At 39.1% G+C, this 27,971-nt stretch overlaps 4 protein-coding genes across 5 annotated transcripts; 1 reads left to right on the top strand and 3 right to left on the bottom strand.

Annotated features, from left to right (window-relative positions):
- Nucleotides 1–84: 84 nt before the first annotated feature.
- On the bottom strand, nucleotides 85–7,128 carry LOC111337928 (uncharacterized). The gene is made up of 4 exons (XM_088748275.1): nucleotides 6,901–7,128; nucleotides 2,549–2,611; nucleotides 2,001–2,294; nucleotides 85–511 (listed from the first exon to the last, which is right to left on the bottom strand). Exons 1-4 carry the CDS (start codon nucleotides 7,048–7,050, stop codon nucleotides 374–376), a joined length of 645 nt encoding a protein of 214 aa, XP_088604401.1. The 5' UTR covers nucleotides 7,051–7,128; the 3' UTR covers nucleotides 85–373.
- Nucleotides 7,129–7,687: 559 nt separating this feature from the next.
- LOC111337927 (uncharacterized) lies at nucleotides 7,688–13,416 on the bottom strand. 2 transcript variants are annotated; one of them, XM_022944317.2, is made up of 4 exons: nucleotides 13,330–13,416; nucleotides 9,274–9,336; nucleotides 8,765–9,073; nucleotides 7,688–8,128 (listed from the first exon to the last, which is right to left on the bottom strand). In XM_022944317.2, the coding sequence occupies exons 1-4, from the start codon at nucleotides 13,399–13,401 to the stop codon at nucleotides 7,994–7,996; spliced, it is 579 nt and encodes a 192-aa protein (XP_022800052.1). In that variant the 5' UTR covers nucleotides 13,402–13,416; the 3' UTR covers nucleotides 7,688–7,993. The 2 variants fall into 2 exon arrangements, with proteins under 2 accessions (XP_022800052.1, XP_022800050.1); XM_022944315.2 differs by lacking the exon at nucleotides 13,330–13,416 and adding an exon at nucleotides 10,727–10,962.
- A 401-nt stretch (nucleotides 13,417–13,817) lies between these two features.
- LOC111337930 (uncharacterized) lies at nucleotides 13,818–23,430 on the top strand. The gene is made up of 6 exons (XM_022944320.2): nucleotides 13,818–14,314; nucleotides 19,145–19,275; nucleotides 19,807–19,884; nucleotides 20,170–20,280; nucleotides 20,736–20,945; nucleotides 21,439–23,430. The coding sequence occupies exons 1-6, from the start codon at nucleotides 13,930–13,932 to the stop codon at nucleotides 21,607–21,609; spliced, it is 1,086 nt and encodes a 361-aa protein (XP_022800055.2). The 5' UTR covers nucleotides 13,818–13,929; the 3' UTR covers nucleotides 21,610–23,430.
- Nucleotides 23,431–24,711: 1,281 nt separating this feature from the next.
- Nucleotides 24,712–27,093, bottom strand: LOC111337929 (BTB and MATH domain-containing protein 36-like). The gene has a single exon (XM_022944319.2). It carries the CDS (start codon nucleotides 27,004–27,006, stop codon nucleotides 26,077–26,079), a length of 930 nt encoding a protein of 309 aa, XP_022800054.2. The 5' UTR covers nucleotides 27,007–27,093; the 3' UTR covers nucleotides 24,712–26,076.
- Between the last annotated feature and the right edge of the window lie 878 nt (nucleotides 27,094–27,971).

Below are 27,971 nucleotides of genomic sequence, written 5' to 3'. Positions count from 1 at the left end.
TGGGTGGGGGAGGTAGGGGGTGGGGGGTGGGGTGGGAAGTGTTACTAACCCTTATCTTTTGCAGAGTTAGTGTTAGAAAAGTGATCAATACAAACAGCAAGAAACTTTATTCTGTCTTGTTTTGTTAAAGAGTTGTTTTAATGACGATCACAGGGTCGATTAAAAAAGATACATCTAACACTCCTATAAGCTTCCACAACAGCCTTTTACCCCTTAATGAGTTTTTTAATTTTTTGTAATTTTGTTGTTTTTCTTTTTAACTCGTTTAAAAGAGAGGGGAGGGAATCTTGCTAAACTAGATCTCCTCTCTCCCCACCTCTATCTAGTAAGCCTATCGTATGAAAAACCCTGAAATTTGAAAAGTTCACGGTATTTACTGATTCACAGTGCCCATCGGGCGTTCGCCTGATCCCGGAATAGCCGCCGCTGATGGAGCTGCAACTGGATTCGACTGCCCTTGGAAACCGATCGACACCTGACCAGCTTCAAGTTGGCCATAACGAGTGCCTTCCTGAAAATGAATACAGATGTAATGTGTTTAAGTTTTGATACCTTAGCATATACAACAGTTTTCCGACTTGTGTGTTGAAGAGATGATCAGTAATTGTAAAACTTGAAAAATTAGATGATGATATTGTTCATAAATGCACCCACAGTTGTGGAACAGAAATGAAATCACGAAAAATCTCTAAAATCAAAAGGTTTAGGAGATATTTGTAATAAAAATTCATGGCAAACGATCGACCGACCGGCCAAACAACCGACTGAGTGACTGACTGACTGACTGACCGACTGACCGACTGACTGACTGACCTACTGACTGACCAGCAGACTGATTGACAGATCGACCGAATGACTGCCTGCCTGCCTGAATGCCTGACAGACTAAGTAACTGGCTGACCTTCTGGCTGACTGACTAGCTCAGTGACTAGCTGACTGACCTACTGGTTGACTAACCTACTGACTGACTGGTTAACTAATGACTGACCGACCGACGAACCAACCGACTTATAGTCCGATTGCCTGACTAAACAATTGACTGACTGACTAACTGACTGACTGGCTGACCGACTGACTGACTGACTGGCTGACCAAATGACTGATTGACTGGCTGACTGACTGACTGGCTGACCGACTGCCTGATTGACTGACTGGCTGACTGATTGACTGACTGCCTGACTGGCTGACTGACTGACTGACTGACTGACTGCCTGACTGCCTGACTGGCTGACCGACTGACCGACTGACTGGCTGACCAACTGACTGACTGACTGACTGACTGGCTGACTGACTGATTGATTGACTGACTGGCTGACTGACTGACTGACTGACTGACTGAATGACTGGCTGACTGACTGGTTGACCGACTGTTGACCGACTGACTGACTGACTGACCGACCGACTGACTGGCTGACCGACTGACTGATTGACTGACTGACTGACTGGCTGCCTGACTGACTGACTGACTGCCTGACTGACTGACTGGCTGACTGACTGGCTGACCGACTGACTGATTGACTGACTGGCTGGCTGATTGACTGACTGACTGACTGACTGACTGACTGGCTGGCTGACTGACTGACTGATTGACTGACTGGCTGACTGATTGACTGACTGACCGCCTGACTGTCAGACGGAAGACGCACCATCTGATTGACTGACTCACTGACAGACTAACGAATAACTTACTGACTATTGAACTGGCAGTCGCAATTACTGACTGACAGACTGACTGAAAAAAAAAACTATCTGACTAACTGACTGACCGACAGATTAACTGACTCAGTAACTGACTGACAGACTCACTGACCGACTGGGTCACTGGTTGTCTGGTCAACTGACTGATTGACGATCGACTGACTGACTGCCACATTGACTGACTGACTGACCGAATGATCGACTGACCGAATGATCGACTGATGGACCATGAAACTGATTATGTTTACAACGAAATTGAGCCTGAAAAAGTCAAGCATAGATCAAAGGTTCGCTTCTCTTACTTGAGGTTCCTGCGAGCCCTTGTCACCTACATCACTAATCCTGATGGTTGCCACCGCAAGAATGATCTCAATGATGGAGAACATGATGGTCAGGAAGGAAACAGTCACCATGGATTTTTGCTTTGGAGTGTATTTTGCTTCCTTGTCTGTTGTCAAGAAATAGGGATCCAGTGTATTACTAGTTTGCGATGATTGACTCACAGCCACCAATTGGGACCAAGCGTACAGGTAGTGGTACATGGTTATAGCTGATATTGCAGCACAGGTTACGCACACAGACTGCAAGAAATTCATCTGCCAAGAGCCAGGAAGTAAACAAATCATATTAAAAATGGCATCACAATAAGCTGCTAATTTCCCTTAAAAAAACAAAACAAAAAACAAAAATTGGTAGCTTAATTTGCAGCACAACTGAGTTGATTATAGTCTCAAGGTACATGTATCTGGTCTATCTAACGCGTAAATTATTTAACATGTATACAATCTGCATGGTGGATAATAAATGAATGCTTTAGGAAGCTCAAATACAGTCGTTCATAAGTTCATACCAGGGTTATGGAAGGTCTCTGCATGGTGCTCAAAGTTATGCCCATGATACCAGCGTTCAACACCTTAAAGAAAAAATAGAGTATGATAATAAATATTATCATAACATTACCAAAGTAAAGTGGTGATCGCAAACGAATGCAAATACTAGTTTCTGCGCGCTTGTTTGTTCTGGTCAAGCAAGGTTTTAGAAGGGAACTCTTTTGCCAAAATGTATGAATGTTATGTTATAAAAGAGGTGATAACCCCACAGCCTTCACTAATGAGTAATGGATGCGCGCAGGAGTTTGTTTTAAAAGCACAAAAGAAGCGTAAGAGTCGGGCGAGGGGATCGCTGAGAGCAACTTTAGCTTGCTATTAATCAGTAGTAGTTGTTTAGTTTGCAGTTAAATACGTGTTAAGATGGACTGGAATCATTGTCTAGCCCTGGTCGGCTCTAACCTAACTTTGGTGAAAAATTACAGAGGGTAAAACACTTTGGCTTATGAGTGTAATTCGTAACTTTTTAGTATGTTGATACAGAGATAAATCAAAGATTTTTTATCGTTACAATAGTCATTTTCATGCTCTTTTTCACCGGAAAAGTTACAAGTTACAAGTTACAACGATCTTTATTTGTACTCCCTTGGCTGTGTCAAGTTAACGTTGAAAAACAATATTTGAATTAAATAGTGTATTGGCTGTCTGGAATAACCAAAGGGGCTCAGTGGTGGAGCCAGGCAGCCAGTAGACAACAACATTAAATAAAAGTAAATTAATGGTCAGCAAGATAGCACAAATACACATATAAAAAGAAAGGAAAAAAAGAGGAAAAATGCTGCCACTAAGCCAAAGTCTGAAATAATTAGATTAAACTACAAGATAGTTTAAATCATCAAAATAAGAAAAGCACACACAGTCACATAGTAATTTTGACAAATTAACTAATAACATAATGCTATAACATTATATACATATTATATAAACTACAAATTAAATAATTTATATCAAGGCTTAGAAATTAAAGGTTGACAGAATTTAATGAAAGAACAATTAATTATCCAGATAATTTGGGAAAAAACACAGCAGTTAATGCATAATATGAATACATATATCTAATAATCATTAACATTACTGCATTTGACTGATTCGTTATATTTTGAAAGAGGAAAGGATTTAGAGTTTTCACTAAAAGAATTCCATATGCTAGGACCCTTAAACCTTATGTTGAAAATGTGCCATAATTTGTTCTTACATTAGGTTAACAAGGACTGTGGAGTGAGGTGTAAAGTGGGAGGGCTGACGATTGAAAATAATTTTTTCATATTGAAAATCGAAAAAAGGAATAAAATCATAGTAATTATTTTTCTTTTAAGCGCAGAAAGTGGGGGTGGGGCGCAAAAAAGTGGTGGGGCCCTTCCGCAGTCCCTGGCTAGGTGTAAAACATATATTCAAAGCACTTCTAGTATTGTAGTTGTGTCTTTTGCCTTGCATGAAGAAAGTATCAAATACAGATATATAGACATCTGTTGTGAAATTTGTACACAGACTGCAATATTAAGAAAGACAAGATAAGGCAGCTTAATATTTGAATGCCTAAAAACGGGACTAGAATGATCACGAAAATTTAGAAAATGTCATGATTTGAATTGCTCACTTTAATTTGCATTTAATGAACTGCAAAGGCTGAATAGTGCAAGAAATTATGGGTCATCCCAAGAAATTAAACCATAGGTTAGTAAGGGATAAACCCAGGCATAATGTAGGTTAAGCACAATGTCTACATTAATTCACATAATAATGCAGTTTAGAAAGAATACCAATATTTGCTTAATCTTTTAGCAATGTAGCTTACTCCACATTTCCATGATTAGTTAGAATCTATTATAAGACCTAGATAACTTATTGAAAACTCTTGGTTTAAGTTTAATGCCGTTTAAAGAGAGTGTGACATTAAAGGGCGATTTTCTTTGTGGAAAGTGGAAAATGACAAAATTAGATTTATCAAAATTGAATGACAGTTTGTTAGCACTCAACCAGGTATGGCTATTTAATTTAACTTATTCATCATTAAAAATGGATTCAAGCACTGTTAGATTTTTATGCCTATAAAACAGCTAGATTGCCATCATCTGCAAATAAATGGCAGTTTAGTATTTTAGAGCATTTACTAATGTCATTAATATACTTGAGAAACAATAATGGGCTATTAGAACTGGGGCCTTCAGGAACACCACAAGAAACACTAGGTTAACGCTCCAGGCCCACCCAGTTAATGCCTCAAGGAAACAAACTGGTATTTATTGGTAAGTTATGAGGTGAACCAATCTTTTGTCACTCCATGAATGCCATAGTAAGCAAGTTTTTCAATTAAGATTATGTTATGATTAACAGTATCATAGGCTTTACTGAAATCCAAACAAATATCACAGGAAAATTCATGGCAATATTGCATGTTGTATCAGTCTATAATGCTTACAGTGGAGTGCCTCATATGGAAAACCAAACTACTTGCAATAAAGTCCTTTTTTCTTTTTCAAAATTCTAATCTATTCTTATGCCTCAATTTTTCTAATAATTCATTGAATATAGATAGAATAGAAATGGAATGATGATTGTTTAAACTTGTTTGAAGGCCCTTCCTAAAAAAGGCCTGAGGTAACTTAAGCTATTTTAAATTTATCTGGGACAATTCCAGTGGACAAGGCATTAAACAATAATAATTATTAAAAAAATAATAATTTATAGAGGTTTGGATCAATGCAGCATGTTTAGTTAAGCTTTTAGAATATTTTAATTGGAATGTTAAAGGGTGCAGTAGAATTGTTAGCTTTTTGGCCAGTAATTTCATTTTTGATTTCCACCGTTGCTGAGGGAAATAAAAAAAATTATCTTGGGATGGAGTTGTGAGATACTGAATGGGAGATTTATTTACACTTAGGGAATACTGTTTTTCAAATTTAATTTCCAATATTAGTAAAAAAAAAATGTTAAAAGCATTTAAGCCATAGACTAAGGATCATTTATTTCAACATGACCCTTAATAGGGAATTTAGTGGGACTTCTACTGCCAGACCTGGATTAAAGGTTTACAAGTTGTCTTATCCCCTTCCAAACTCTTTAGAATCAGACATATTTGTACAGAAGTGGTTTAGTTTATTCCCATAAAGTTTAAATTTTGCGTGATAATTAAAATGCAGATTTGGTTGTAATGTACTTCTTAAAAAGTTTATTTTTAAAGTAAATTTAGACTCATAATGCAGTAGTTATATCCATGGTTTACATTTCACTTTTAATTCATGTTTAGAAAGTTGTTCAATAGGAATATAAGCATCAGTTATTTCCGAGAATTGTGGAGTTAATGGAATTAAACATTACATGTCAGAATTAACATCTAATACACCTTCCCTATCAACTGACTGAATATCTTGAATTGGAGCAGATTCACTAAAAAAATTAGGGTAATCTCTTAATTTGTAGACCTTGACATTATTAGGTAAGAAGAATATTTTTTAACAATGAGGAAATTTGGTAGATGATCTGTAAGATCTAAAGAATCGAAGAAAATAATTATTGTGAAATTGATGTTTCTGAGAGGTCAGTGAGCAGGAATGCAACTTGACTGTGGCCAAAAGATGGAGGCTTAAGAAATTTAAGGTTATTTTAATGGCAGTTGATAGCATGTATGTTAGTATTTTCGCATGCTCGTTGACAGGCAACACGTTAGTTGCAATGCAGGAAGTTGAATTTGAGAGCAAAAATTCTCGAGGAGTTTATAAGTGCCTTGAGAGAAGGTGATAACCTTTGTTTACTGGTTACTGTTGTACAGAAATACCTTAAACGAGAAAGGTTGCAAACGCTCGATTATTCATGAGAGAAAATGTTATAATTTGAAGCAATTCTTGCGGGACAAGCGCCTAAACCTGCAGTACGTGAGCCATGACGAAATACACGCGACTGAGCGAGTCAAGCAGTATCAAGATTTGTTCACGAGCAATTTACCGTAATATAAATCAAGGCTCGTAAGTTTATCTTTTATATGAAGACTACAACTTGCACCCGGCGATTCTAAAGTCCTTGGTAAGCATTTGAAAAATTGACTTGTCAGTGATTTATTCCAAATGCGCTAAAACAGATTACCGATGCAAATTGCTTGGAGGACAGCACATGCTTCTTCGGTCTTCGGTCTTCGGTCGATTTGAAAGTTTTCGCATCATGTGTTGATAAATGAAAAATGCCGGGGCTTCATTGGACTCACCATGCATAAGATTTCACAATTTTGGCGCCCCACACGGATTTTCTTCCGTAAAATCGAGGCGAGAGATCGTTAAATTTTCACTTAGGGTACGAATTTCCTAACCTAATGCATACTTACAAGGATGGCTAGCCAGATTGATGTGAAAGTCATGCTGGAATACGTAAAGCGCACATGTAATCCATCCACAAGGCCCAAAATGAAAAACACCAAAAAGATGATAAGCTGGATGACCGAGATCACCTTCAAGTCGCGTCTGTTAAGTGCCATTTCGAATCTGCTCGGTCGCAGTGCGAACAGTGCTGTTTGATCCAGACACTTACTAGTCGACACTTGTATTCAAATTACACATCAAATTCAATCATGCGTTTAAAACTGAGGGACCTGGGTAAGAGGATTAAACTGGTGTTGAAGGCGCTGTCATTTCACGACACTTGTTGCAAAAAAAAACCAGAATAACCAGTTTGTTTTCTATATTTTGTAACACAAGTTGAAGTAGGACCTCTATATATTTGCCGCGCAGCTTAGCAGCTTGGTAAATATCCCCTACTCTGATACAAGTGAGATGAATAACCGTTTTAGTGGCCATAGAATGATAAACCAAAAATATTAGTTTCTGTCAACTGCTCGGAGGTGAATGGTTTTTGCTCATCACTTCTCCACTGGACAATTAACGCACGTGAAAAAATGATTAGATAAGATTAGATATTACAAGGTCTAAAAAGGCATCCTGCTTCACGGGGATACATTTTCTTTAAATTAGGAGGTGAAGATTTCCACGAGAGCCCCGCGGGCGTTTATGGTGCGGGAGGGGCCGGGGAAGGGGGGGAGGGGGGGGGGAGAGGTGTTAGCAAACCTTATTTTGTGCAGAGTTAGTGTTAGAAAAGTAAACAGTACACGAAGTAAGTAACTTTATTCTATTTTATTTTTCTATAGACTCGTTCCAGTGACGATTACAGGTCCATTAAAAAAGAAAACAAAGCCAAGGCCAAGATCTACGTTAAAGACATATTTTTTTGTGCTTCTCTTAGCTCTAGAACGGTAATGAAGTTTATCGTTTTTGTTGAGGGTTTTGAATTCATTGTAGAGAATAGGGAGGAATTTTACTAACCTATGTCTCTCCCCTCCCTTCCCTTATCTAATAAGCCTACCGTCCCCCCCCCCTCCTCTTCCCCTTCCCTCACTCTTGGCCAATGAAGAGCGTTCACAGTATTTACTGATTCATGGTGTACACCGGGCGAGCGCCTGATTCTGGAAAAGCCGCCATTGGTTGAGCTGCAAAAGTCGGCTGCCCTTGCAATTGCACCGGCGACTGACCAGCTTCTAGTTGGCCATACGAAACACCTACCTGAAAATAAGTAATATGATGTGTTTTATGACCTTGGTAAATTCAAAAAATTATTATCCATCAGATGTTTCGTTTTGCACGATTTGTCTAAACGCGTTTCGTGGTCCAATATGCATTAGTTAAAATTGAGGAATGTCCAGTGATCAGATGAAAATCGTGCGCACTGATTGGTTGGTTAGGAAGTGAATAGCAAATACTTTTCATCTTTGAGCAGCCGAAGAGACAACATCGGACCTCCGACCATTCTTCGGTGTACTGACAAAGATAAGCTAATTTTTTTGTTTCTGTGAGGTATAAACTTAAATAGTTATTCGGCGTCGCTTCGTAGCTCGGTAAATATCCACCACTTTTCACTTCTACCTCACTGAACATTTGTTAAACATTGTTTATACATCGTGTAGTGGCAGCAATTTGGCAATAAAACGTCTCCAAATCGGTCTGTTTATGGCGTGTTAACAAACAGGTTGATAAAATGATTGACTAAGTTAATGACTTTTCTCAGACAAAAAGATTTGACGAGCTTTCTTTCCAATTAGCTAACGGACGGATGGACTGACTGACTAACTGATTGTCTACCACACTGATTTAAGGTCATCACGGAAAAAAATCTGGTTTGTTAGAACCAAGTTCTCTTACTTGCTGTTCCTGAGAGATCTGACCGCCTATTTTACTACTCCTGATGGCTGCCATTGCAAGAATAATCTCGAGAATGGAACATATGATGATCAGAGAGGAAATAACCACCATGGAGGTTTGCTTTTTAGTAAAGTTTATGTCATCCAGCTGGTCCGAGTCAAAGAAATAGGGATCTTTATTATGGAAACCCCTGCTCAGCGTTGAAGTATAACCCAAAACCATCAAGCTGGACACTGCGACCAAGTAATGGTACACGGTTATGGCTGATATTGTAGCACAGGCTATGCTCACGGACTGCAAGATATTCATCTGCAAAGAACCAGGGAAAAATTTGATATAAAAAACGAAGGCATCACATGAAAAATTGGTATCTCCTCTCTTATGTATACGAGGTAAATGTATCTGGTCTATACAGTGTATTTAACGGGAATTATTTAACGTACATTCCACCTTGTGGAGAATGAATGGTGGCCTTATGATGCGTAAATAAAGTAGTTCGTATTTCGTACCAGAAGTAAGGAAGGTCTCTGCATGCTGCTTAAAGTCACGCCCATGATACCAGCGGCCAACACCTTAAAGGAGAAAAAGTAGGGCATGAGAAAAGTATCATTTTAGAATGCTAATTTTTTATGCCAAAAAAGCACTGACATGCGCGCCTTGCTTTACTAAACATCTATGTAATCGTTAAGGCATAACATTATCATCATCAGATAAACTCCATTTTGCCGATTTCTGAACCGAGCCTGTCATTAATAAAAAGCAATAGACTACACTTTCTGTCAATCTGGCTGGCCTAACCCACTTGACATGTTTGTTTATCGGACTCCCGAGTTCGTGAACCGATTTTTTTTTTAAGTTTTTCTTTTCGCTTGGTTAAACCTGTGTGGTCAGTGAACTGTTGTTTAGGTACACCGATATCGCCTCCATGACGTAATGTAAATTTAAAACATTTCATAAATATTGAGTAATTACATTCGTTGCGAAAACAACACTGTTACCACAAACACAATGAGTCAGCATCAAATTTTTTTTAAGCATGTCATTTTGGGCCAGTTTTCGACGAATTATATTGAGTTTAAGTACTTAGATCTGAAATATCATCAGGACAATTTGTTCTGTGAAGAAACCATGCATTACACTTGCTCGCTGAAATATCGTATGAGCGAAGAAGTGGTCGAAGTTTTAATTGCCTTCAAGTTTGAAAGTTCGACCTTTTTTTTGTTTGTTTGTTTTTTTTTTCTTTTTTGTTTAAACTCATCTAACGTGAGTTAATAGAGGATCGAAACAGTTCATCCGCACTTTTCCGTAGCGTGTTGTAAGAGACATTTTCTAACAAGACGGAAATTATAAACAAGCCGCGGAAACGATATTTGAGAAGTGATCGCCAAATTAAATCCTATATCGCTACCGTTCTTTTCGCTTTTATCACGTGTATTTTTTTCAGGCTAAAATTCTAACGACAAGTTCTTTTACAGTTGAAGGCATACGGGCGCACTTCCTCATAAATCACTTTTAAATACAAGTAGTTTCATCTGCGGCTTGGACTATAGATTGGACTTGACTTATTGGACCTTGGCTAGTCGGTTCTAGCTTACTTTTGGCGCAAAAATAACAGAGAATGGGAGGCCTTAATTTCTCAATAAAATTCCCTCTTTGATACAATGTCGACACAGGGACAAATCAAACACTAGTTAGCGTGGTCATTTTTTTTAGCTTTAGTCTCACTGTCCTCTATGCCAATTGACATGGCATGTTACTCACCAGTTGCTTGCCCAACGAACTGTGTCAGTTTAAAAGTTTTTGTTCAGTTCATAAATGGAAAATGCCTGCACTCACAATCCACAGGATTTCACAATTTTGGCACCACACAAAAATTTTCTCTCTCAATATTGAGGCAAGAAATTGTTAAATACCGACCTACCCTTACTTTCACTCAAATTTTCTAACATGATGTTTACTTACAAGGGCCGCTATCCAGCAAGGCGTGAAAGTCAAGCTGGAATACACGAAACGCACGCTCAATCCATCCACCAGACCCAAAATGAAAAGCACCCCACAGATGACAATCTGAATGTTCGAGATCACCTTCAAGTCGCGTCTGATAAAAGCCATTTCGTGTCAGTTCAGTCGCAGTGCTCAAAACGTGTGCCGCGCGACGGATGGTTCCACACACTCAATGCGGAACTTTTGAGTCATCATTTGTATTCAAATTAGACTTCTTATCCATGCTGCTTATTAAACACACAACTGGTTTCATCTGAAGGGCCTGGGTAAGAGGATGAACCGTTGTTGAAAGCGCTGTCTCACTCTCGTGACAACACGTGATGCGGAAACCAGTATAATCGTTATTCCCTATTTTTGAATAGTAACTCAAGTTCAAGTCGACCTCTAATTTGAGTTGAGTGGAAACTAAGGAGGGGAAGCAAAAGTTAAGTTTCAGTGTTCCCGGCCGAATTCAGCTTATTAGTATCTGAAACCTGAGGTTGACTCGAAGGAAAATTCCCTGATTTATTGAATATAGACGCATTATTTTGTACTTATTTTGAAACTCGGGTCATACACAAGGCAAATAACTAAACAGCGAAAGTTTTATCACATATAAAAGAATTCTGAGGTTTCAATTCAAGCGCGAAATCGAATCAGCAAAGAGCATGTCTGGTACAAGGCAAGTTCGCAGAGTGCGAGCGTAAATCGAATCTGCATAATACAAGGGCAGATTAAATCTGCATAGTGCAGACGCCAAGAAAATCAGCCTTATACGGGTGTAAACATGTCAAACATGAAGATGTACAGGCGCAATTAAAATCGGCAGAATGTTAAGCCAAATTAACTCGTCTGAGGACAAGTGCAGAGCAAAATGCAAGTGCAAATATATCAAACATGCATAATGCAATAGTTCATCATCCACTACTCCCACTGATACTGAGGTGAATACTGAACCGTTTTAGTAGTATATGCCGCATAGAAACTAAAAAAAAGGTCGAAATAATTTGGGTATATCAACAAAGTTGAAATGGTAAATTGGCCAACGTAACGATTACAAAAGCTGACGTTTCGAGCGTTAGCCCTTCGCTCCGACGAAGGGCTAACGCTCGAAACTTCAGCTTTCGTAATCGTTACGGTGGCCAATTTACCATTTCAACTTTGTTGATATACCCAAATTATTTCGTTGCTCCTACCGACGCAGCCCCAAACAGTTTCTTTCGAAACTATCAACCTTTAAAAAAAAGGTCGTTTCTGTCGGCTACTCGGAGGTGAATGGCACTTGCTAATCATTTCCGAACTAGCCAATCAAGGTGCGCGAAAAGCACTGTTGACCTGTGTGGTATATAGTAAGTAAAGATATTATTGATCTTCATATGTTTTAACAATATTATCGCCCACCCAGAAATACGTGGCTGTCAAATAGTCGATTGCTCCAGGGCGAGCGTGTATTTTTGTTAATCTTCTCTTTTTCCGTGACCCATGATTCCACGCATACTTTATTTTGGGAGTTCGTTTTGAATCTAATCGCATACATACAATTCTTTGATTAGAGGTACAGTAAATTTGCCTTTAGATCTAGTGTAGAGGTGATCTTTCCCCCGAGAGCTGACTAAAAGCGGAAATATTGTGGTTTTACAAATGCATACCTTGGCATAATGATACTGATAGCATGGAATACAATCCTCCCATTTTAATGGCCTTAGACAGTTTTCACAGGATATGCGTAAAGGTCTGAGAAACCAATCTCTAACCGAACCTTAAATCGAGTTTTGTTTTATTTTCATACTTTTCCTGTTCTGCCTCATCCTCTGTTTTGTTTTTCTTCTGCTTTGGTTTTTGTTTTGTTCTGTTTTTATTATTTTTGTTGTTGTTGTTGTTTGTTTTTTTATATTTCTAAAAATAGAAAATTGTTGCTTTTCCGGCTTTAAACCAAACCACCCGCAAAGCCGTGCATGGAGAAATGTCTTCCGGTTTGGAGCGAATACAATAAGAGTTATTGACTAAACGTGAGGTCAATACGACTAAATATTGCTTCTAATTTTTGTTTTTTTTTTGCATATACTTTTTTTCCACCCAAGACGAAGTCCGGGGAAGTCGATGAAACAGAGCTACACGGCCAAACGCTGACGTTTGAGAAATATTCAGAAGAACATGGCGTTTAGGTAGTCAATCAAAAGTACCTAGATTCCCTTTTAACGCTCGTGGAACCGTTTCAAGTAAATAATATAATTATGTAAGAAATATTAAAACTACCTTATCAGACATAAATAAGGTCAACATACGAGAAAAATGGACTAAATAACCTGCGCATTGTTGCTTTTCACTCATCACCTTTGAGAGGGGGCTCGTGTCATGCTCGGCGAGTATCAGTTGCGAAGGATGTTTTGCTTCCGTAAGGATTCCCGCCTCGTGTGGGAAGGAGGGGGAGAATCTAAGTATCCTGACAGACAAATCTACTTCGAACAGATATGTAGTTAGGATACTGAGTGGCCGATATCGAGGTCAATAATCTGAAGACGAGGTCTAATGAGACTGAACAGACCCTCCAGTCATTCATCTGATATTTCCCTTCCACACACCTTCGTCATTCCTTGTGTTACACCCACAACATGCCCGCAAAAGGTTTCCCGACAGCTTCTCCTAGGGCCCATCTGGAACTTTTAACCAGAAGAACTATAGCAATCTCACTTTGGCACAGTTTCCTTGGTTTTAACCATCTTGTCTCATAAGGATTTAGGGATTCCTCGGATTTAAAAACTTGCGGAATTACGTCTAAGAACCTCCAGAGGCGAACTAAAATCTGAGAACTTATTTTAATTTTAAAATTACATTCCCGGGCTTCCATTGTGATTTCTTGATCAAATGCAAGACTGGAACATTCCTTCCATTTAATCATTGAATGACTCAAACAAAAAAGAAATAAAAGCAAGAAAAAAGGAGACGCAGTGTGAGAAAATATTTGTTCTTCCTCCTTTTTACTTCTTGCGCAAAACTTGCGTGAAAAGTCAATCGCGTGATTCTTGTTTCCCACCGACAGCCCCTAAATATAAACCTCAACAATTTCCGGTGATCAAGTAACAGATTGTAAAACAACTTCAAAGGAAATAGCTGTCATGCCTCGATAAAGACGCACCCAAACAAAACAGAGGCCATAAGGTGATTGCCGTGAGCAGAAAACGATGGAAAGACGAATACGACTCGAAAATGATTATTCTGGGCCTCCAACTAACACTCATTACGATGAAGTCCGTATTTACGAAAACCCGGCGTTCAACAGCTTAGATAGAGCTCCCTTCACAGCCGACAGCAGCGTGTTTAAAAATCGTCCTCCCAAGAAACCACATGTTGAGAACACGAGGAGCGTCAGCCGTCGGCATCAAAGAGATGATAGACTACCTCAATCTTCTTCAGGACGAATGCGATGTCTGGTGGCTTTGATTATTCTGTTATTGGTCTTAACAGTCCTATGCCTTGGTGTAACAAGTTACCTGTGCTATAAGTTGATTTTTGAGAATAAAACTGGAAAAGGATCTAACGGCTGCGACAATGATTCGATCGCGGAAGGTAAGTGTGAGTGAACACTTTATTTAAACACGGTGGAGTATTCAGCAGAGCTGGTGGGGTCGTGTATTTAGAAATATAAAATAAGTACTAAAAATTAATTATGAACCTAGAATTATGTTTAGGTGATATGCTATACACAAGACTGTAAATTAAAAATCCTTAAAATAAATATAATCATCGTCTTTATACTTGATTACAGCGGCAACTGGATCAGAATTTATTTTTCTAATGTCAAATTTTGAAAGCAGTCGCATGAATTGGTTTAAGTTATTTGCCGCTGATTCTTTGCTGGAAAGGTAAATGAGCTTTAGGGACACGGAAAAACCCAAAATGATCACGATAAAAAAACTAAACTGATTTTATAGTTCATAACGATCAAAAGACTAGTAAGTTAAAAAAGAAAACAAAAAAGGATTGAAAGCCCATTCTTGGTCGAACGGAAACAGTACAAAACACCCAAGAAGTTTTTGGTTCTCAAGATCGTCGCATGTGGGACACTGAACGTGCCTTGAAGAACACCGAAAGGAAATGGAACAACGTATATCCCATTTTGACGCTCATCCAATGTCACTTGTGGTTTTGACATAGGGAATTACTGTCCTCTTTAACTGTGTCGTCCTTGTCTAAGTAAATTTTCTTTAACTCGAGGTATCAGAAGCAAACCACGTTGGCTATGCGCGACATGAGATAGCCATCAGACGGAATGTCTCCTTCACATCCAGCCTTTTTTTTTTTGTCACGAAGCAACAATGCAAAGAAACAAACAGAAAAAAAAAACATCGATGACGGAAAATAATTCAAAACATGAAAAATCCTCCTTTTTTTCTCTTAAAAAGCATAGCCACAAGAGTAATGTTTTTTCGCGCATTTCCGTTAGACAGGTTGTCCCATAGAGCGCTACCCTTTGTGGTGCCGATAGACAGGCTGTATAGATTTCGATGAACGCCCGGTGAATCTGTAATGAAGAAAATTCGTTTTATAAATTCCTGAGCGTGTTTGAGGTTACCCAGGCAGCGATAGGAGAACAACGTCCTTTCATATCTAAACTTAGTCAGACCAAAGAAGCTCCGCCGTCTTAGAATGTAACAGGGGCACACTCAGGAGGAAATGTGTTTGTAATTTACAACCTGCTGTAAGTGAAAGTATAGAAGCCTTGGTGATTTGTATGAAAAGATTTACAAGAAACTATTTCGCGTCGATGATTTTGACCATGCCAAACCATAACTAAGAAATCAAAAGATGTAACAAAAACAGAAACATCGAGATGATAGCAAAGTTTCACAGAGGTAATGCTAATAAAAGACAAATCGAGGATTTCAACACAATGAACAAAATTAGCACAGATTACCAGCGACAAATTAAGACTCCGTTTTTTTATGATCAGTAAACAGTGACAAGGCTTGTTTAATTAAAGAGTGTTGGGACAGCGGCCGCGAAAATCCCACGCAAAAGCCGTTAAGTAGAAGACAAACAAGATTTGCGCACGTGCGTTCAACATTTGTCAACCTTCATCTCCAAAGACATTACCAAATGAGTTTGCATTGTTTGCCACAGACATAGAACTAAAGCTGAAAATCGTGCAGAGGAAAGTACTTTTCCGCATTGTTTGCCGCTTTAGAAACCATATAAAATGTAGAAATTTTGTAGATTAGCCCCAAAGAGGCATTATAACGTCAATAACGGATTTACGTCCAGGAAGTCAGTTATAAATTTACCTGTCGGAATATCATCTTTAGGTTCTTACGCACCGTTTGGACTTTGTTTACACTAGCAATGTTTTTCTTATCACCGTGTTCTCTCATAACGCTATTAACTTAGAAACATGATGGACAAGGTATTTCGTTTTAAGACCCTTTTTTTTGATACTTGAAGGGTCAGTTTTTTGAACAAGGAAAGTTGCTAACCTCTCGACTCCCAAGAGAGACCACGACACGTTTTCTCCTTACAATATCAACTCCCAAGAGAGACCACGACAGATTTTCTTCTTACAATATCTATGCAATATCTATGCAATATCAAGCAGACAAGTGAAAATCATAAATAAAAAGATCAAATAGGGGATTATTAGTTGATTCAATGCCGAATTCTGTGAACTGACATCATAAGAATTGTATGGAAGACAGTAAGGGAAATAACTAACGAGAGTGCATGGGAGATGGACTTTACAGCTCATCGAGATTCATCGTGCCAGACGACAAAAATTGGATTATGAATTACCGTTTTGTCCCTGTGTTGAAGAATCGTTTGGCTAAACATAAAAAAAAACTTTCAGTGTTCAACGACCCACCTGGGATTTTTTAAGCGCGTGATAATCCTCTCCTCCGTCAAAATAGAATGTATTTTTTTTTGTGTGGCGGTGAATCCAGATCAAAAACAGTGTCGGTGGAAGTGATTTAGATGTTTAAAGTTCCAGACTATTTTTACTCTAATCTTCGCAGTTTTTCAAATATTTTCAAGAGGGTTAAACTTATCGTTTTACTAGGGTTAGTTAATCCCTAATCAAGGATTGTTATGATTGTGGCTTTTTTTAACGTTCAGACCCGTTCACTATGCGGACAAGCTGTGCTGAGTCGCTGAGTCTACGCAAACTTGACCATTCAGTGATAGGCTGGTCTTGTACCGTGGAGAGGGATGTATGCTCACGTTAATCTTCGTAGCCTGCAGTGCCGGCGTATTTTGGGCGCACGAGTGCACATTTTCGTATTAGGCCGCCATCTTAGATTTGGTAAATAAAGATAAATGTAGACATGTGAGGCGATGCAGACTTGACACGTGGGGGTTTTTCGTTTTTTCTGGTGCTTCTTCTCTAGGGCCAGCGTGCGCACTTCCTTACAACTCACTTGACGGAGAAACTAGGAAATTGCTGGTTTCGCATGTAACCAAAGACCAGGCGGTGTGCGCACTCCGATTGCAAAGCATAGTGGTAGCGTTATTTACAATATGGCGGTAAAAGCGGTAGAAATGGGTAGAGTTTGACTGAATATTCCGTAATAGTTAGGTCGTTTGTTTTTCCTTTCACTATAGGTAAATATAATTTGATATATTCTGAACGTGTAGAAGTATTTTTCGTGCATATTTGTCACGTATTATATCGTTCTCAAGGACAAACGCAAGCACTGTATTTTAGCATGTAATTCGAGACTGGTTTTCGAGCAGGTCAAATTCGTTGTGCGTCGTAGTTTGAAGCCTTTAAAAGATTTGTATGGCCACTTTGATCCTTCTTCAACAGCACTGACCAAACGCACTCAAACGCGCCCCAACGATACAAATGTTTTAAGCACTTTAAGTGACAGTGCTTGAGACCCTTTTGTGGAGCGAAAAGGCCCATTGTTTTGTTTAGTGTGTTGCGTTACATAGCGTTACTACTGCAAGGGAATTTATCAATCGCGTTGTAAATCTACTTTCCTATAAGAAGGAAACCTAAATAATCGCGAGTGTTGTGTGGTAAATCTTCTATCTTGATCATTGAATGAAGGACAGTTTAATTAGAGCAATGAAAAGAATCACTTGATCCATGAAAACCTCTATCTTGCGTGAGGCGACACGTCAGAAAACCGGAAACCAAAAGGCAGTCGACCGTTGAAAGGTATTGATAGACCTGTGCGTCTCCCACCATTCGCTAGCGCTTTCAAATCTTCTACCCTCAAAGTTTAGATCTTAATAAGGGTCAGTTCTGAGGTGTTATAATTCTTCATCTGTAGGTTCTTGAGGTTTTGCAAAGCCGGATGAGATTGTGTTACAAAAGGCAATATTTTCTTCAGTGCGCGCGCTATTTTCTTTGTCTCAGAGTATACTTCTCTCCTGAAGTAATAACTTCAGAGGGACGTTTCTCAAAATAGGTTTCCTTTATTCTCGAAGGCTATTTTGAAAATTTGTACGTTTTTGCAAAACGTGGAGCGCGACAAATTCGTTCTTAGGAGGCGTGGGGCTTCTCCTTTTACAAATCCCTTATTAACGCTAGGTGGAAAAGGTTCGTCTAGTACAAGGTCTCTGTCTCTCTAATATGCGTTTGCATGCATGTCAAGGGTCAATTCACAGTTGAATAACTCGCGTCTGGGAATATAATTACTGACTTTTAAATAATTCATCCCGCCATCGGTTGTGAGTTTAACTGTTGCCATTTGTGTCGAGATTCTTCAGTAGGCAGATTGCAGTTTCGAATCTTTTTAAATAACGTCAGTTGCCTCCTAAGAAGGAAATCGTCACGGATGAATGACAGGAGTCGTGCAGGCCCGTCAAACGTTTTAACTTTCGAAAGAATGGCAACAGACAGTGAATCCCCATTACAGTCCACGTATATTCACGGCGTATCTCCCTACCACCAGAGATGTTCACCCCAACGCGTCAAGATGCAAATGACTCAATTTTTGTTTTACGACCATGATGCAACGCAATCAGAGTGCGCACACCGCTTGACCAAAGACTAAGAACTTTAATATCGTCCATTTAATGTTATCTAGCCGATACATTTTCTCGTCAGACATGTATGGAACAAACAGCGTTACGATATACCTAGATGTGCAAAGCACCCAATTCTCTGTTAATTCCCACTGCACCTGAAGAAGGCTGGTTTGGCCAGCCGAAATATAGTGCTCCGTCTTAAAATTTACTTATCTACGTTGTATCGGTCTTGCCTCTATATTTATATTTCATTTTCGTTATTTTGGGCCGATCAGATCATCGCTGATCCAACGTACAAGAGTAGGAGTATCGTCCACGGTTGCCTGCTGAACATTTCACAGCTAAAACTTAGCATTTTTATTTTGCGCTAGTTGTCAACTTTTTCTTTCTAAGATCGTCCTTCTTACGCACTATCATTTTTTTTTTCAGGTGAGAAGTTCCGCTCAGAGTGGAAAATTACCTCAGAAAATGTAAAAGAGCTGCGCACAAATATTTCGAGCATAGAAAACTTGAAAAAAAACTTTACCTTCCTTCAGGAGGTTATCAATGATTTAAACTCGGTAAGGAAATTCAATTTTTTAGGCAATATGGTCAGGATTCAGGCCTTAATAGCGGCACGAAGAATATAAAGGATCACTCATAGATGAAACTGATCATTAGTCTCGTACAAATGAAATCTCAGCGTAAGATGGTGAATTCGTATCAACAAGTCGACATGCGATTTTCTGTTTATATTACGAATAATGATTATGATGGTGGCAGGAGAATTTTTTGGGGGGACCTCATAGTTTTGAGGGGGGGACAGAGGGGAATTATTCGTCACCAACAGAGCTAAGGAGAGACTATAGAAAATTGACTGCCGATTAATTTTCAAAAGGGTGGGGGGAGGGGTCGTGAGAGTGTAACAGAGCCTTATAGGAGGATCAGTTAAATGTTATCGTGATACAACCAGAATCCTCCAGTCACCCCCCTTCCCCCCACCCCCATCCAGGTGATAAATAATGACCTCCATCGATACTGACCGTTCCCTTAGTTATGATTCCTCCTCATGATGTATTCAAATGGTAATATATCTATCATCATTTTCTCAGGAGAGAAGGCATCTGCTTGAATCCGTGAAAAGGTTGAGGGAAGAGTATGAGAGGACTCGACAGCATGTCTTACACAACGTAAGTACCCCGCTAAGAAATTCTGTCAACCACGTGCAAATAGCACATTTCTGAACTACCCTTGGCCTCCTTTTTAAAACGAGGCCTGGTGCTCAACCATTCTTGTAAAAATGAGTTTAATTTGCATGTGAATGAAAACTTATAATCATATGAAAGGATGAGCACCAGGACTCGTTTTAAAAATGAGGCCAAGGGTAATTCGGAAACGGGCTGTTGTAATTCGGTGATTGATGGATTCATTGTTTTGTGTTTTTCATTCATTGATTTATTCATTAATTCATACAGAGACGAGCGATTTCTTACCTCAACATAAGCTCTTTACAGCAAGGAGATTTATCCGGTTTGTGGGGAAAATTAAATTCGTCAGAAAATGAACTCCTGGATGTCAAAAAAAAGGTTAGTTGCGTTACGACCTTCCAAAATGTCGTCGTCCATAACTGATACACAACGAGAAGTGCTCATGTAAGCCAGGATAACCTTGAGAGAGTTCCATGAAGAGTAAACCAAATTAACAAAACGAAAAGAATGAAAAAATAAAACCAAGACATGTCGCAATCGGGTCGGTCGGGTCAAAGCTATCTTGGCCCTTTTCTGCGCACGTTTATGCGTATAATTGTATTCAAATGGTTGCAAATGTACTTCTTTTCTGAACATGTTCACTTCTCCAGGAACATCATTTCTTTGCAAAGTCATAACTAAGTTTCTCTATCTAATTGCTTCCAGATCAATCACAGAACAAAGCAGCAACATTATTTTAGAAACTCAATTATCTTATCATATGGAGTTTAGATATCACGAGCCTCTTAAAAATAGGATTTTTATGGTTTAACTGATCCATTTCTCTGAAACAGGTGATCAACATGTCCAAGATTGTCCCACCCAGGGGATTGCCGGGATATAACGGTTCCCAGGGCCGAGTGGGTGGTCCCGGACCAGCAGGACCGCCGGGATTGCCAGGTCCTGGAGTCAATCTAACTCTTTGTCTCTATAAGAAACTCAGTTCGAAAGGATTTGTTAGCAGTTCATACGCCAGGCAATCGATATCTATAACTGAGAAAAAAGTACGAGTGACGTTCTTTTATATGTTTTATTTACTTAAAGGCTGTTGAATGTCTGTCTGACCGACTAAATGACTGCAGACTCGCGGTCAGTGAGACAGATTGACTTTTTGACTGACAGATATAGTCTGACTATCTTTCTGAAAGACATACTGAATGACGAACTGACTAAATGGCTGACAAACAAACTGATTGACTATCTGACAAACAGACAAGTGAACGTCTATCTGTTTTATTGTCTGACTAATTGACTTTCTAACTGCCCGACTCTTTTTCTGACTCTCCTGCCGCTGAACGACTGACGAACTGACCAACAGGAGGAACGATGGTCCATGCATCTGACTTATGGACCGACCGACTGACTGACTGGCATGCTAATGAACCAACCGACCAAGTTATCAACGGAACTTGCGACTGGTAAATGAAACTCTTCGAAAGCAACTTAATGCCGTGGTAATGCCATTTATTTATTTCCGTCTGTTTGTTTGTTTGTTAGGGCACAAGAGTCATCAGTGTGCACTGTGACACAAATGACGCCAAAACTTTCCAACTAGAATCCACCATTGTGTCAGGTCAAAGGAAGTATGACTGTCTGTGTGATGGAACACTTAGTACTGGAGAAGCAACGATGTATTGCTACATGCATTACTGGGAGTGTCCTACTTGACTGCATCACATCCTTGATCGGGTAACAGACAATGGGATTGAGCTCTCTGTTCCAAACCCTCACTCGGTGAAGGCGAGGGAAAGAGCGGCACTTTCCAAAAACATTTTGATGAGGGCGTGGATGAGGATTCTACTCCAAAATTCTTACTCTCCCTTCGATCGCCTGCGTAACTGTTTACGTTTCTCTTGCGTCATTCAACCATCCATCTATCCATTCATCCATCTATCCATTCATCCATTTATCCATTCTTTCATCCATCCATCTTTTTAGATCTTAAAAAAGCCTTTGAAACGGTATACCACCAGTGACCATGCCCAAAATGGTGAAAACTTCATACCGTGAAGGCAGTCCTATTTGTAAAATAGATTTCAGATCGTGCGGATTACTCTTCCAAAAAGGCCACCTAACTGATACAGTGTTCCTCAGGCAGAAGGGTCAATGCTTGAGCCACTTTTGTTTAACAGTATATTTAACAACAGGAGGCTCCTGTTAACAACTATTCACCGAAGTAGGGTGAATAGTGGTGGATATTTTACCGAGCGGCGGGTAAATATCCACCACTTTCACCGTCATTGACAGACGTGAATAATTTTTTCCTTATATACCACGCAGATACCAAGAGAAAAGTTTATTTCTTTCAAAATACCGAAAAATGGTCAATTTAAATTTTAAACGCGTGAGTTTGTCTTGCTGCTTGGTTCTGAATTATTTTGTACTTGGCAATTCACTTCCGAACTAGCCTATCAGCGCGCGCGAAAAACACTCTTGACTTGTGTGGTATTTACCAAAACTGACTATTCTACCTCAAGAATGTAAACAGATGATATTGATATGACTGTTACTACTTGCAGCATCCTTGAGCTGCAACATAATGTAAATATTAATTTGCAATATCTACAAAATTGTAGGCAATAGCAACTGTCTCGGCCTAGAAATCGTTGAATTTCTGACGTGGAACGCTATGTTGGTGGTTTCTTAAGAAAATATCATCTGGTACAGGGGCTAAAAATAGAACTCGGCTTTATGTTCTTACTTCTAAGCTGAAAAGCCATAAAGCTGATAAGCTTCTAAAGCTGATAAGCCATACTTTGATTACTGTAGCTTTGTAAAGAATGACATCAGTGACCGCCCTACTGACAAACTTCAAAGTTGGCAAAATCCTGCTGCACGTGTAACATAGGTGTCCATCGCCTCTCAATTACCTACCAAGGAATTATTGAGCAAAACCTGACAGGTCCAATCTCAAGGAGAGTAGAAAAAAACAAGCAAACAAACAAATAGTTCTTGTAATGTTTAAAATCACTAGGGATATGAACCTAGCTCACTTAGATGATATCTTCTCGAGTAATATCGGGAAATCGGTTTAGAAGCTGAGAACCTTCATTAGGAATCTACAGCTTTACAGGTTGTTAAAACAGACTACTACCAGAATACTTTTGTTGACATTAGGGCGAAAGTCTAGAAAACGTAATCAAACCAAACAAAATATGAAAAATTCATGAGAGGTAGGGTAACTTTGTGTTTTAGTCATGACCCGCTACTTATGGAGTGAAAATGGAATAAAACAGTCGACTTTCAAATAATTTAATATTTTTTACAGAAAGCTATGCCATGCAACAGGCTAAGATATTTGTATTTATTAAGTTATGTAAATATGATTTATACTACGAAGGTTCCAAACGTTGTCGAATTGAATGCAATAGCTTGTCACAACGGCAGGGCAATAAGCCGTGCAATAACTGATTACTTAAATTAAATTTTAAGTTTTCCTTGCAGCTTACTGCACATTTTCGGTATTAAATATCATTCTTTTGCTATTGATATTATCTTTCGTTGCACGATACATGTATTCGATATGACAAAGATCTAAGACACACACACACACACACACACACACACACACACACACACACACAAAAACAGAATAATCAATTTAAACTGCACAATGAAAACAACAAAACCTCTCCAATAAGCCAGAGCAAACAAACATTCTTGCTGCCATCTTGATTGCCACAGTCAGTCCCAACTTATGTTTCATTCCTCCCTTTTTATTCATGCCTAAAATCCTTGGACGCAGAGCTCACTGACACTCATTTCCTCCTCGTGTTAAAGAAAGGGAATAGATGGAACCTTTTCGATTGACGCTGAATCACAAAATTTAAGGAACCAAATATGACCCAAGGAATTACTTTTTATCTTACACCTACAATTAATGGTTGTGTAAGACAATCTCATTTATTAACTTTGCAATCTTATGATTTTAATGGAGTTTTTATTTTAGCGAAAGCCATTAAATTTTTCTGAATATTGCTAGTTCCACCAAGGGACGACTAAGGAAAGTTTAATGGAAGTAGAATCTTTTTACCATTGTCTAGCGCGTGCCTAATTAAGTCAAGTGCAAACGGCCTAGCATAAGAATCGTTGGGAATTAAAGGTCACATTATAAATTCCTCAGCTGACTGAGTTTTTTCGGGCCGTACGGTAAAATGTCTGATTATCGTCGGTCATAACGCTTTGCTTAGTCCGTTAGTAGCGTCCGTGAACCAATAATTTCCCATTCAGTCACTCATACTTCTTACCTGGAAGAGGAATCTCTCGCGAGTTCTTCTCTCTACTCCGACGAGAACATCTTCTTGAACACAGGGAACCATTGTGCAGGAACATAGCGATGGACGTGGAATTTTTTATCTTCCAACACCAAACTAATTACGTCAAGTAAACTACCAAGGCTCTAAAAAAATCGGGTCGCTCAACTTTTTCCACAGCTATTAGCCATTGTTGACCAATAAAATGAGCCGAGAGAGCAGGTATTTGGGAGGAAACACGGGGAATAAACTTAGCTTAGAGGTAGCAAAAGTCGTGCAGACCATAATAAGAGCGTGAACTCTTGCATGACAATGACAGAACATTTTCACAACTTATAAAGCGAAAATGCGATTTCTCCAAGTTAGTTAACGTTTCAACAGCCGCCAAGAATGAGCAGCATCTTAAATCCACTAAAAGTTGTTTGTCGCAAAAAAGTTTGTGCGAGGCTTCTTGATAAATACGGGCTTTTTGACTGATTTCAACAAACCAAACAAAACGTTTTGAAAACGGCGTGTTTATGTAAAGCTATGCCATGAAACAGGCTCATAAATATAAATGTTTATTGAGTCATCGTCATCAATCCTTTTCATGCCTCGTGGCACAGAGGGCCTCCAGAGAGCTTTTCCACTCCTCTCGATTGGTTGCTGCTGTCCGCACCTCCTCCCACGACCTCCAACATGCCTCTTGCCTTCCTTTCTGTATTGTATGTCCCCAAGTGGTTTTTGTTCTTCCCCTTCTCCTTTTACCTTCAGGCGCCCAGCTCATAGCAACATTGTAATGTTTACGATCTTTCCTAAGAATATGACCTAAGTTTATTGAGTAATTTTTATATAAATCATAAGACAATGGTTCCAAACATTGTGGAACCTAGCATATAAACTGTCACAGGCTCAAAGGCTGGATAGAAAGTTGTACAATAAGTCCTGCAATCGAATTTTTATAGTTTTTCGCAGCTTTTTGCACATTCTAGTTCTTTAAAACCAACTTTTTACTTCTGATTTGTTATTTTTCTGTAGATCTAACAAACATAAAACTGAAAGAGAAAAATAACATCCTATCTAGGCATAAAAAAAGGAAATAGAAATAGCCATTGTCCTCGATTGATGAAGGAAAAAGCTCATTTTATTTTTTGAGGAGTTGAGAGTTTACTCTATTTAACCCATTAGCATTTGCAATTACAATGGCAAAGACCTCAGTGACACAGAAAATAACAACGAATTATAAAATGTTCCCCTTTATTGAAAGGAAAATTCTGAAAGTTCGAAGAGAAATGAAACCTAGAACTCGTAAAACTAATTTGAAATTGAGTACAGATTTAAAAAAGACTAGCTATTGATCATTTTATTCTGTTCTTTTCTATCTAGGATGGCCGTTGAGTAGCTTTTAAAGATGAAAACAACAGTCAGAACAGTGTCAGCCATCAGTCGTTTGATGACCTTGACCCCTTGACCGGCTGTCGATCATATGACCAGAGCGTAACAATTATCGCCAAACAAAAAAAAAGAAAAAAACATTAAACAGTTTTCGAAATAAATATAGCTCCATTCTGATCTCAAGTCACAAAGTCGCCAAAACGTTCTCTTTGCAACACATTTGCCTCTCTTTTGTGCCCGTTTCCTGTATTTTTGCGATCTTGAAAGATCGTGTGCTCACAAGTTTGTTTTTCCAGATTGAGGTTGTTTATAATCTCAGTTAAAGGCTCCATTTCGATTGTCACCGATTTCTACATTACTTAAGTCATTTGAGTGCTGATTTATCCATGCCTATGAAAATTTGGGCGAGAGAAGATGGAATTTCGTCCATAAGATGTTGTCTGCAGCATATACTTAAGCAGCCATTTCGAATTCTTGTTTACCCATTTCAAACCACGTGACCACATAGCTAAAAGAGTCTAGCACGGCTTGCTTTTTCGCCTTTCTGTTTCGAACACTGTGAATGAGCTTCAAGTGCAATATCACTATTAAGAGCTTCGAGAGAATATTTCAGCTTTCTAAGGTCACTAACCGTTTCACTTAGGCCTGTACATTTGCGACTCATTGTAAGATGGTCATTAGCCAAAGCTTCAAGACAGCTTTCAGTGTCGGAACAGTTTATTAACGAATAAATGCCTTTATTAGCACCACATGCATGTCTAACGAGCGATCTAGCAATATTTCCCACGCGAAGTAAGCCATCATCTCTCACCGAGATGTGAATTCCTTTCATTTTGTCAATTGTAATCTCCCGAGTCGCAGAGACCGACTGGGACTGATTTAATTCTCTTTCCAATCGCTCTATAATTCCCTCCATGATTTCTTTAAGATTCTCCCGCTCGATTTGCTCGTACGTCTTGTTGCTTTTCAGCTCACCTAAACAAAGACTGTGTGATCGTTTAACACTGGCCAATTTCAAATTTTTTAGCTTGTATGTTTGCGCAGTTACCAAATATTCCAGGATGCTATTATTCGGCTTTGCTTTAACCGCACCGACCATGAAATCTTCGCATCTCTCCACAATGGCTGTCATTTGATACTCGTGAGCAAGCTTTAGCAGATAGCAGCAGTTTTCTTCCGTTACTGCTCTCTCTTTGCCCGACGGATACATATGCAGAAGGAACTCTTTGAACTCAACCGCTTTTTTGTCAGGGAGAGGGATTTCCTTCTTCTCCTTTTCTTGAAACTCTGAGGTAAACATCTTCTCAAACACAGGCGACCAAAGGGCAAGCATGGCTCGGTGAACATGAAATTTTTTTTCTTCGACGACAAGAACAACGTCGCTCAATTTCCAGGGTTGCGAGAAATCTGGCGATTCACCTCCGTTATTCGTAGCCATTGGGAACGATCGAGTGTAAGGACGTACAACAGAAAGAAACTTAAGCCAGAGAGGTGGAAATTTCGCAAGCAATGAATCACAACGAGGGCTTTGACTAAGAGCTTAGCGAATTAAGAATTTGAGACGGTTGGTTGAGGGGGGGAGGTAGGTTTTTAATGGTTGAGGAGGACAGAAGTTCGGCCTACTGCTCAGTATCTCAGAAATCCGCAAGGCTTAACGATAAAATAGATGTGAAGCGGTCAGGTTAGCGATAATATTACTGTTACGTAGCCTTTCGCAGTTTTTCTTCCCAAACACAGCAATTATGAATTGGAAATTAAAAAATGCAGTGTCAACCTACTGGATGTTTTCGAGAATATGTTTTTCCGAGAAACATTGAATGGATGTTTAGTTAATACCACAGAATGAAATTCAATCTTGAAAAAACTTAGCAGGGGTGGGGGGAGGGGGGTCTATAACAGACAGCAAAACATAGAACCTTTATGAAAAATGTTGTGAACAAATGAAATACTACCAAAAGTGAAAAAGGGTACGGAATGCCGTCAAAACAGATTATATCCAAGCTTGCTGACTTCGAGTGGTTAAAATTTCAAAGTAATAACGCGTGCCTAACAATATTGGCCATTCCGCTTAACTCTGCAACACATTCTGCAGTTTGGCGACACTCGATCTGAGCTGGGGTGACATAAACGTAATGAACGACCAAAACAGAATTTACGGAAAAACAAAGTACTGAATAGGAAACAAACAGAATCTTACATCTGTGGTCCTTTCAATCTTGCAAAACACCTTATAGTCTTTGAGATAAATTATACCGTTAGTTTAACTATTCCAACTAGGAAATCTAGAGCAAAATGTACTTTGAGCGATGATCAGGCCTAGCATTCGCTCCAGACCACCGCAATAATCACTCAATACAAAGTAACACAATTCTAACGCTACTAGTAAGCCAGTTTCGGCTTGCA

This window comes from Stylophora pistillata, chromosome 2, assembly GCF_964205215.1.
Source record: "Stylophora pistillata chromosome 2, jaStyPist1.2, whole genome shotgun sequence".
NCBI lineage: Eukaryota > Metazoa > Cnidaria > Anthozoa > Scleractinia > Pocilloporidae > Stylophora > Stylophora pistillata.
This window is presented reverse-complemented; position numbering and strand designations above follow the sequence as displayed.